A 12542-nucleotide genomic window follows, 5' to 3' on the forward strand; every position below is an offset into this window, starting at 1 on the left:
TCTAAAGGGCAACCTATTCACCTCTGACGACAACGCCCAGCTGTACATGCGGAACTGGTTAACATTGCAGCGCCAGGAATTTTATGAGACAGTCATTCACCACTTTGTGTCACAATGGGACAAGTGTCTCAACAGCCAGGGTCAATACGTCTTAACATACACGTATTGGTTTTGGTAATTATGCCTGCGGCTCGTTTCTTTTTGAATGCCCCTTATATAACAGTCAGATAGACATAGACTATACATTTTGTTACAAAACAATGAACAAGTTATCTGTTAAAACTGACTCAGAAAAAAAAAATGCTGTGGTTCAAAAATGTGCATGTTCATTTTCTTTCTTGCATTTGGTTCGAACAAGGGAAGTGGAGCATTAGAACCATTACACAATTTTTTTCTCACCAATGTGCCCCAGGAGTAATGGTCAATATTTGCAAATATGACAAACAATCATTCAAAGCATAGAAGTCTAGTAAACATGGGCTCTAAGAGCCTTTGAGCTACAAGCACCTTTTCATCTTTACTGCTGTGAAACCCATCTTTTCTACTGAAAGAGGCTCTAAGGTATGCATTTTAGAGCTCATGTTTACTAGGCAATTTTTTCTTGTTCTGGCCCATACTACCTTCATCCAAATTAGGGAAAGCAAAGAGCTGCAGTAGATGAAATTTGTCTTACAGTATTGAAGATGAAGTGCTCATAGCAGTTAAGTTATGCACTGCATCCTATGCCACCCTATTCATGGGCCATCTACAGGAATCCTTCCTAAACACCCAGAATCCTACACCCCTCATCTGGTTCAGATTCACTGATGACATCTTTGCAATCTGGACCGAGGGTGAGGACACCCTATCCACATTCCTCCAGAACCTCAACAGCTTCTCCCCCATTTCCTTCACCTGGGCCTACTCAACCCAACAAGCCACTTCCTAGATGTTGACCTCCACCTCAAAGATAGCTACATCAGTACCTCTGTCCACATCAAACTTACTAACCACCTGCAATATGCCTGTGACCTTTGAAATTGAAACCATTGCTTTCCAACATGTGGAAGAGAACTCCAGACACCAACTCCATACATTGTCAAAGCTGTTGACACCCTATCCCCATTTTGGAACACCACTACCCACAAACACCTATCATATCTATAGTGACCCCTCACAGTACCCAAACCCTACCTAGCTGAGCTTATCAATTCACCACTTCCTCCTAAATTCCCTCTCAATACTCCTTGAAATTCAGAAGCCAAACCAACCCAAAACATTTTTGTTAATCTTTCCACCAGAAACCTCAATCCTATAGAAGTTTCAGTCCTATTCAAAGGTCTCACCTTCAGCCCCACAGCCAAGTCTAACCATGTTGGTCTTGTGAAATACCTATGTTCCTTCTCCTTATCCCTTCAGTTGAAACACTCGTTTCCCACCAATTATTCCAACCAAAGCCAACTTAATACCAACACTGAGCCTTGTCCCCAACAGGTCATACTACCATCCAATTGTGACCTTCGTTACCCACTGCCCCCACTCCCTCAGAATCACCCCGTTGTCACCTTCCACAAACATCTTGCCTCTATTGTGGGCTCATCATCTTTCCCCAGATGCTTCCCTAAGAACACTAACCTGTCAACAACTGAAAGGACAGCAACTCACAACCTCAAAACAGATCCTGATCTAATCATCCTCCCTGCAGCCGAAAACCCCCACCACTGTCATGATGAATCACAATGATTACCTGATAGAAGACTTCCGTCAAGTATCTGACTCCCCGACAAACAGAAATCCTTAGATCCATTCCAGAATGTGTACCTTGAGTCCATCTCCTTCCTCACCCCAATGGCAACCTGCACACCCACTTTCTTCACACTCCCCAAAATCCACAAATTAAACAATCCTGGAGACCCCACGATAGCTCCCACTGAAAGAATTTCAGCTCTTGTTGACCAATACCTCCAATCAAGCTAAAGCTTAGACTCTCACAGTAAAGATACTGACCACTTCCTCCACTTTCTCTCCAGCACTCCATTCCTTCTTTGTCAGGGCTTTGATTATCTATAATTATTCTCAGAAATGAGTGACATTCTATCTAAGATATTTCCCACCCCTCCCAAGGTGGTATTATATCACCCACAAAACCTACAAAACATCCTAATCCATCCCAATGCCACACCCACTCACAACCTCTTGACACAGGGATCGTATTCCTGTGGAAGATTCAGGTGCAAGATCTGTCCAATCCACACACCCATCACTTACACCTCCAGTTACCTGACGGCCAACACACAGCCGAGCATAGCATGCTTAATTTCAATCGCTGCTTCACAACCTACGTCATCTGGATCCTTACCTCCACCACTAGCTCCTGTGAACTATGCAGATGGGAATTATCGTTGCAACACATCCGTGGCTCCTGTAACCCTCCAGGCTTCAATCTCTGCTAACTCACTGTCTCTACTCTCTCCACCCACCAGTTTCACCATCCTCTGTCTTGCCATTACCTTCTACTCCACATTTCCATATCACCTTCATCATGCACCTCATCCCACTACCTCCATATCATCTGCCCCCCCCCACACTCACATTCCTAGACAGCAAACTGGTGCCTCCCTCCAAGCCACTAGCCACTCACCCCCAACCCTTCTCCCTGCCTCCTGACACTCTGCCTCCTTTAGCCAAACTCCATCACATCCTAGTCCACCTGGGAAAATGTAAGATTACAGGAGGTGCATGGGCATGTGTGTGCATGAGCACCTAGATCTTCCACAGGCATATGACCCCTGTGTGAAAGACTTGTGACTGGATGTGACACAGGGATAGACTAGGATGTTTTGTAGGTTTTGTGGGTGACGTAACACCACCTTAGGAGGTGTGTGTGTGTGTGTGTGTGTGTGTGTGTGTGTCGGCAAAAGCTGGCAAGTTTTCTTTCTCTTTTGTGTGTACCTGCTGATGCCTCAATATCTCTGCTATCTGGTTCGTTGTCTCTTGTACTTACACATTATGTGCATTCTGCCAGTATTTTCATTATTACAGAAGTTCATCCCTCTTATTAATAATGCTTTTGATATTTTGGAAGAGTGTAAATGGATTTTCTTTAATATTATAGGTTTTATCCAATCTGCAGTATTTTGTTTTATTAGCAGCTGTATCAACTGTAATTATGTTTATTCAGCAACTCTTATCTTTCAGGTGAACTTACTCTTAGAAAAACCCACTACGCACATTGTAAATCATTGGAATTCTATGGGTACTGTTGGATCAGACTGGATGCTTCTGGCAATTAGTCATCAAGTAGCCTCTTACCAGAAGCATTCAGATACAAACAAAGCCATGTACGGTGTGAATGAGAGGGACAGTGCACCAGTCACACGCACATGTGAATGAGCCTCTCCCTTGAGAGATTCTGTGGGCTCTGGACTAACATGTTCAATTTAACACTTGACCCAAGGCTTGCTATATCACACAAGGAGTGACACAATCTTCACACTAGTGTGAGGGCCATTCTCCGCTTTGTGACTGATGTAACTGATGTAATGATCCAAACTGTTATCAGGATCCACTACTATTCGTACACGATCTTCTTTTCGAGATCCTCTCTTAAAGATCCTAAATCTCAAGTGCACTCACTCTTGTGGAGTACACTCTAGTAATTAAACTGTTTCTCGATGTGCAAATCTACGTAAAGGTTTTGAGAGAAAATTAAAGCTATTATTCCTTGGCACGGGAGTTTTCAAATGTTCACGGTTCAGTCTCTTACCAGATATATGTAGTCCATTGAGTTTAACATCAATACGATGAGGTACAGCAAGCTTCGGTTGAAAAATCACCTCATATCGGCTGTCTTCAGTCTGCCTAATCGAATGTTTCACTTCCTGGCCAGCTGCTCTGATGCTAACATTTATAACTCCTCTTCCTGCATCTGAAGTATCCACTGTGAAAACAAGAACCACCACTGAAAATATTTTGCCATGTTGGACAATGAAATATACAGGATAGAATAATGACAATACTACGAAAAGGATAGAATACTATTCACAATACAGTGGAGATGCTGAGTCACAGACAGGCAATGACTGCTAAACAAGTAAGCTTTTGGCCAAAAGGCCATCTTCTGAATTAGAAAACATGCACACAAATTACAAAACACGTGCGCGCACACACACACACACACACACACACACACAGTCTCTGAAGCCAGAATGCTAGCCCCAGCACAGCAATCTGGGTGGTGAGGATGGGGCTAAGGAGGAGGCTGGGGTGAGGAGAGGGAGGGACACCAGGTTAGAGGGGGGGGGGGGGGGGATGCTCATGGAAACACACAGGGATGAAATGAGGAGAGGATATGGCAGCCAGGTGCAGTATGGAGGGCAGGAAGGGGGGAGTAGGAGGCCTCACTGAGAACCTTGGTATATTTCAAGGCAGACTGCTGGTCACTACAGATGTTATGGCCACAGGTGGCTAGACTTCACATTACTGCCCTCCCAACCTGGTAAATAAACAGACGTCCTGTGCCACCACCTCCCTAAGTTCCACTGCCTGGTCACAGAAGAGGACAGTACTGAGCAGCATCCAGGACTGGAGCACATTCTCCACCAGGTTTCTGACTACCTCTCGTGATGCCCTGAAATGGGGGAACACCCTACCCACTATCCTTCCAAGCCCTCCAACAGTGGTAGTCCACCACTGAATCTACACAATAGCCTCATTCATCCTTACACAAATCCTCCTCCTGACCACTAGCCTCATGGCTCACATATCTCTGTAGCAGATCTAAATGCAGGAGCCACCTCCAGTCTGGTCACAAGCATCACCCATCCCATCAAAGGCAGCACTGCCTATGAAAACAGTGATGTGATCTACGACCTAAGCTGGAATATGCTACATTCTGCACAAGCGTGACAACCGACAAGCTGTCTGGCTGCACGAATGGCCACCAAGAAATTGTGGCCAAGAAACAAATGGATCACCCTGTTGCTGAACATGCCACCAAACATGACATTCTTCATTTTAATGACTGCTTCATAGCCTGTGCAGTATGGATCCTTCCCACCAACACCATCTTTTCTGAATTGTGCACGCGGGAACTGTCCATTACCATCCACCACACCTACTTTGCTATCCCCGCCCCAGCCTTCTCCTTACCCCCACCACCCAGATTGCTTCTCCCATCATTCACTATAGCCACAGTCTGGCTTCAGCAGCCAGAGATAGTGCTCTCTGTGTGTGAGTTGCATTTGTGTGAATGTTTGTGTATGTTTTCTAATTCACAAGAAGCTTACTTGTTTAGCAGTCTTTCTGTTGTGCCTGTTTGAAACTCATTATTTCCACTATATGTTGAACAGCAATCTGTCATTTTCATAATTTTTGCCATGTCATTTAGATAAGAGGAGGGCAACAGGTAAGGAGAATATATTATTCAAGGAGGCTGATCATTATATGTCCATCAATTTACAGTCCACGATACAAAGAGGAAACGAGTTATAACATAAAACAGATCGCACGCACGGAGATAATTGCATACTACAGTATTTTAGGTCTAAGCAACGCTGCACTCTTAAGACATTTTTTGAGGAAGGCAGACTAATTAATGACATTTTATTTCTTCATATGGCATAGCATAGAAGAGGAAAGTCATATAATATTTTAGTTCATAAATTGGACTCTTTAGATGTAGCAGCATTATCAGATATTTGTGTGTTCTGCATGCTAGTGCAATGATTTTCCATAGTTACACTCTGGTTTTTTCCAATTGCAACAAAGCAAAGTTTTGCTGGTAACTAATGCACTTTGTGTCAGGTTAGGTGTGCGACACAGTTTATGACCGAGTTATTTTACATGCTATTTATATTACTCCAGATAACTAAACTTTACTTGTAGGAAGAAAAATAACATAGATTCTGTAAATAAGCTAAATACAGTAGAGTCTTGATAGTTCGAGGTGAACGGGACCAGAACCACCTCGAACTATCGAAACCTCGAACTATCGAAAACTCAGACTATTGAAATTTAAATGGGAAAAAGAAATATCATCATATTGTAAGTAATACAGGTCAAAATATGAACTTTATTAAAATAAAAGTATTTACACATGCATTTGCATTGGCAGAATAACAAAATAACAGTTACAGCTGTAGTTTCCCCTTGCTTTCAGCCATTAGCAATACCAGCACAGCAAAGCTGTTTTGGTTAGTATTACAAAAGTTCAAGTTTATACTGAGATAAAAGAAATTATTCAGAGATAGTGAGAGAAGATGAAAATTTAACAGTCACAGGGGACTGGAATGAGATAGTACGAACAGAAAGAGAAGGAGAAGTAGTAGGTGAATATGTAATGGGGGTAAGGAATGAAATAGGAAGCAACCTGGTAGAATTTTGCACAGAGCATAACTAACACTGGGTTTAAGAATCATGAAAGAAGGTTGTATATGTGGAAAAGGCCTGGCGACACTGTAAGGTTTCAGATAGATTACATAATGGTAAGACAGACATTTAGGAACCAGGTTTTAAATTGTGAGACATTTCCAGGGGCAGATGTGGACTCTGACCACAATCTATTGATTATGAACTGTAAATTAAAACTGAAAAAACTGCAAAAAGGCAGAAATTTAAGAAGATGGGACCTAGATAAACTGAAAGAACCAGGGGTTGTGGAGGGTTTCAGAGACAGCATTAGGAAATGATTGACAAGAACAGGGCAAAGAAATATAACAGAAAAGAATGGGTAGCTTTGAGAGATGAAATAGTGAAAGCAGCAGAGGATCAAGTAGGTAAAAAGATGAGGGCTAGTAGAAATCCTTGGGTAACAGAAGAGATATTGAATTTAATCGATTAAAGGAGAAAATATAAAAATGCAGTAAATGAAGCAAGCAAAAATGAGATTGACAGGAATTGCAAAATGGCTAAGCAGGAATGGTTAGAAGACGAATGTAAGGATGTAGAGGCATATATCTCTGGGGGTAAGATAGATACTGCCTACAGGAAAATTAAAGAGACCTTTGGAGAAAATATCATGAGCTCACATGTAAAACCAGTTCTGAGCAAAGAAGGGAAAGCTGAAAGACGGAAGGAATATATAGAGCGTCTATACAAGGATGATGTACTTGAGGGCAATATTATGGAAATGGAAGAGGAGCTGATGAAGATGAAATGGGAATATGATACTGTGTGAAGAGTTTGACAGAGCATTGAAAGACTTAAGTTGGAACAAGGTCACAGAGTAGACAACATTCCATCGGAAGTACTGATAGCCTTGGGAGAGCCAGTCCTGACAAAACTCTACCATCTGGTGAGCAAGATGTATGAGACAGGCGAAATACCTTCAGACTTCAAGAAGAATGTAATAATTCCAATCCGAAAGAAAGCAAGTATTGAAAGGAATGAAAATTACTGAACTATCAGTTTAATAAGTCACAGCTGCAAACTACTAACACAAATTCTTTACATATGAATGGAAAAACTTGTGGAAACCGACTTCAAGGAAGATCAGTTTGGATTCTGTAGATATGTTGGAACAGGTGAGGCAATACTGACCCTACGACCTATCTTAGAAGATAGAGTAAGAAAAGGCAAACCTATACACTTCTAGCATTTGTAGACATAGAGAAAGCTTTAGACAATGTTGACTGGAATACTCTCTTTCAAATTCTGAAGATGGCAGGGGTCAAATACAGGGAGCAAAAGGCTATTTACAATTTGTACAGAAACCAGGTGACAATTTTAAGAGTCGAGGGACACGAAAGGGAAGCAGTGGTTGGGAAGGGAGTGAGACAGGGTTGTAGCCTCCCCCTGATGTTATTCAATCTGTATATTGAGCAAGCAGTAAAGGAAACAAAAGAAAAAATTGGATTAGGAATTAAAATCCATGGAGAAGAAACAAAAACTTTTGAGGTTTGCTGATGACATTGTAATTCTGTCAGAGACAGCAAAGGACCTGGAAGAGCAGGTGAACGGAATGGATAGTGTGTTGAAAGGAAGATATAAGATGAACATCAACAAAAGCAAAACAAGGGTAATGGAATGTAGTCAAATTAAATCAGGGGATGCTGAGGCTATTAGATTAGGAAATGAAACACTTGAAGTGGTAGATGAGTGTTGCTATTTGGGAAGCAAGATAACTGATGATGATGGAAGTAGAGAGGATATAAAATGTAGACTGGCAATGCCAACGAAAGTGTTTCCGAAGAAGAGAAATTTGTTAACACTGAATATGGGCTTAAGTTTCAGGAAGTCTTTACTGAAAGTATTTGTGTGGGGTGTAGCCATGTATGGAAGTGAAACATGGACGATAAATAGTTTGGACAAGAAGAGAGTAGAAGCTTTCGAAATGTTGTGTTACAGAAGTATGCTGAACAGTAGATGGGTAGATCATGTAACTAATGAGGAGGCACTGAACAAAACTGGGGAGAAGAGAAATTTGTGGCACAACTTTAGAAGATGAAGGGATCGGTTGGTAGGACACAGTCTGAGGCATCAAGGGATCATCAATTTAGTATTGGAGGGAAGTGCGGAGGGTAAAAATCATAGAGGGAGACCAAGGCATGAATACACTAAACAAATTCTGAAGGATGTATGTTGTAGTAGTTACTCGGAGATGAAGAAGCTTGCACAGGATAGAGTACCATGGAGAGCTGCATCAAATCAGTCCTTGCACTGAAGACCACTACAACAACAATGTAGGACCTACAATTACAAAAAACTTAAATTGGGAGGAACACACAGAAAATGTTGTTGGGAAGGCTAACCAAAGACAGGGTTTTATTGGCAGGACACTTATTTGAGGTGGACATCATTAAAACAAAGGCTTTTTCATTGTGATGGAATCTTCTCACAAAATTTCAATCACCAAGTTTCTCTTTCGAATGTGAAAATATTTTGTTGACGCCGACCTATATGAGAAGAAATGATCACCGTAATAGAATAAGAGAAATCAGAGCTCGCACTGAAAGATGAAGGTGTTCACTTTTTCCACGAGCTGTACGAGATTGGAATAAAAGAGAATTACCGTGAAGGTACTTAAATGTGATTTGCAGAGTATCCATTTAGATGTAGATATTCATAGCAATAAAAATAAATCTCTTTACATACACACCATACACACAGACACTTTTAAGAAACTTCCAGAAATTTTCAAGCATAGTAAGTACAGATTTATGTTGTGACAGCTCCAGGTCTGTTTGGAAGCTGCTGGTACATCTCAATGTACATCAACCCATTTCTCAATGTTGTCAGTATTCGCAAAGTAACTATAAATCCAAACTGTGTTCACGTATGCAGTACAGCAAGACTCACCACTCGCAGTCCAGCTCCGTGTAGTTCCTAATTATGGCAACCTGTATTCTAGGCAGCCGTGACCTAACTTGTTTGCCAAACAACATTGACAGACAGGGGAGGCATTGTAGGAAAAAACATTTTCTGCAATAATGACAATACTTACAGTTCACACTTTGTATGGCTAACTTGCATTGGAAATGATTCTGTGCAGACAACTTATATTGTTTAAAATTTTAAAACTATCAATCTTATAAAGTACCCTAGCTAACCTCTACCAGAGACAAAACAAATCAATGTCTTGAATACATGGTTTTCTCTACATCCAGTTTATTTTCTTTAAATCAGGTACAATAATCTGTGAAGCCTAAGCTTCCTTGGATGAAAACACTATTTCATTGAAAGAAAAAAAAATTTTTTTGGGATGATATTCATGTGATACGGACAGACAGACATGCAACTTGAACATGTGTTGTGGTATGCTCTATACAAGTCTTAGCTGCCCTAGCTCTGCTTGGAATATTTCGATAGATATCGGGAATTCTCACTGCTGTACCGTATTTACTCGAATCTAAGCCGCACTTTTTTCCGTTTTTGTAATCCAAAAAACCGCCTGCAGCTTAGAATCAAGTGCAAAGCAAGCGGAAGTTCTGAAAGATGCTGGTGGGTGTCGCCACAACTAACTTCTGCCGTCGAATATATGTAATGCTACACAGGCATGCTTTGTAGGCACAAAGATAAATACTGGGACCAAATCCTCTGTGTCAATAAATAAATTTAAAAAAAGGTGGAAGACGAGCTGTTTTTCTCCGCCCCGAGTTTCGACCACTGCATTTTCATCCATTATCCAACGAAGTAAATACAAATTCCGTATTGTTCATCTTCGAATGTAGCAGCATTTCAATGTACTACGAAAATCAGACAGCGACTGGCAAGACCGTTTGGGATGTTTGTCAATGTGGCCAACTTTACTCGTCAATATGGCCAACTCTACATTCTGAATTTTTTCCCACCTGTGAGAAGAGATGGTTGCTAATAGGAACTTTTATGAATTGTGAATCACATGCAGTATTCTCTTCACCACAAGAATAATACGAATATAAACATTTTGCCCGTATTGTTTCGTGTTTGCTGTTATCTCATTTAAATCCTGTCTGCCTAATAAAGTACGAAACTAGAGTGAGACAACAGCAAACGCGGAAGAATATACGTATCATGTCATGTTTATATTCGTATTATTCTTATGCCTAATAGTAATACAGTCAGAAATGAAGCAGAGCAATTGACTAGATTTTTAAATCTAAGATGACTGATGACTCTAATTTCTGTGCAGAATGTAATGTACTAAAGAGGCGCCTGCAAAGATTTTCAAACGGAGAAAAAATTTCGCTAATCTTTCGTTCAGAACATCTTCTATCATATGCAGTCTATTATTTGGTTCTTGTTGATCATTATCAAAGAAAGCAGCAGTGTAAGTAACAACAAGTAGCAGTCTCTTGCCATTGTTTCTCTCTCTCTCTCTTTTTTTAAGTGGTGTTAGCGCACACAAAAGCAAGCCATGCCGCGAGCGGCGACAGGCCGTAAACACGCAGTATCAGAATGCGACAAACAATGCATGACACAGTACAGTATTGAATTTTCAGCTTAGAGTGACGTTAACACCTATAACAAAGAAAACGGCGCTTATCAGATCAAAGAAAAATAAGCAATCAATTCAAACCAGATGAAGCAAGTGAAAAAGGAAGGGTACCCGTATAAATACGGACGGAGCGCCTGACGCATAACAATGGCTACCTGGTAAAGCTTAACTGCTAAGCTTATGACTCGAACCAAACTACTGTAGCTGTATCATCATTCATTCGACCTAAATTGTGTCTCATATTACAATGAACCAACTTTGTTTCGATTTGGAGATGTGGCCTAAAACTACTCTCTTTGAATTTCGAGTTTCAAATTTCAGGTGCGGCTTAGATTCGGCAAAATTTTTTTCCTTCATTTCAAGTCTCATTTTTTCAGGTGTGGCTTAGATTCGAGTGCGGCTTAGATTCGAGTAAATATGATAAGTGTTTGCCATTGACAGTAATCGCAAAGTGTCCAACAGGTTAAATTTAATTCCATGCAAATTACTACAAATATGTACTACTCACTGCAAATCCCTGAGAGATGGGGCCACTTTATAATTTATCCACCATACGATGAGCTATATTTGATTTCATTTTTAAATGTGGCTCAAAATGGAGGTAAATCCCCCTCTCAAGTCTCATTTCTGGTGTGTGGCATACATTTGGGTGAATACGGTACTCAAAACTGGAAAGCAATATGCTCTACTTCGAGTACGAAACACAATTTTGATACACTGGCTATATTTGGTACACAGCGTTGTATCACCTAAAATACACCAAATGTAAACTGGTCAGCGACTACATTTTTTACTCCAAACTTTTCAAAATATGTCCTTTATTTTATGTAATTCTAGAGTACTACCATTACTACGGGCAACAGCAAGCAAAAACCAGTTTATTAGCAAACTGTGGTATCAGACTAAAAAACAAATTACCGAACAGTTTCCTCAAAACTGAGTGAGAAATGCTGCAAAGCACAGAACACGTACCAATCCCAAAAGAGTGATTTTTAATTCTGTATGCGAAAAGTTAAACGTTTTATTGAGTACCAACTACACAGATGGATGCAGCATTGCTTCATCTACATTAAATACACCAGATGACTTGAAATTTCCCTTCCCAGATACTGTATGATGTAACTGCAAGGAGCAACCAGCACTCATGTTACACCAGACGAAATGAGGGAACCTTGTAGCCACTGTGTTACTGTAGTCCCAATGTCAACCAGTTAACTCATTTCAACTATAGTTTTATGCACTCCACCAATGTACGTGTGGCTTCTGCGTCATATCGCATGTAACATCACATATCGTGTCACCTCAGTGACACGATCGGTTGGGGTTTAAGGGATTAAACAGTGAGATAAGCAGCCCCTCAGCACGGAGGTACTTCACCCGGTGACATTCGTCAGGAACGTGTTCCGATGATCAAAGTACGTAGGAGCATTAAACTGAAGTCACTGAAGGCAATCGTGATGACAGAGTTGATAAATAAGTTACTGAGAAATGTTTGTATCGGGCCAGTACATACGTCAGAGCAGGTGAGGGATTCTCTGGGCTCATCTACGGAGAGAGAAACCACACCTGCATCCGACCCTCACTAACACAATTAACAACACAAGACAAATGCAAAACAAAGAATGCCTTCAGTCGAAAGATTCAGATC

General features: G+C 40.9%; 1 protein-coding gene across 2 annotated transcripts in view; it reads right to left on the reverse strand.

Moving 5' to 3' along the window:
* LOC126161294 (filamin-A) overlaps positions 1 to 12542 on the reverse strand; it is a 917852-nt gene that overhangs the window by 103047 nt on the left and 802263 nt on the right. For both annotated transcript variants that reach the window (XM_049917033.1, XM_049917034.1), the window contains exon 38: positions 3746 to 3919. In XM_049917033.1, coding sequence (XP_049772990.1) covers positions 3746 to 3919 — 174 coding nt within the window. The remainder of the gene's footprint in view (positions 1 to 3745; positions 3920 to 12542) is intronic.

This window comes from Schistocerca cancellata, chromosome 2, assembly GCF_023864275.1.
Source record: "Schistocerca cancellata isolate TAMUIC-IGC-003103 chromosome 2, iqSchCanc2.1, whole genome shotgun sequence".
Lineage (NCBI taxonomy): Eukaryota > Metazoa > Arthropoda > Insecta > Orthoptera > Acrididae > Schistocerca > Schistocerca cancellata.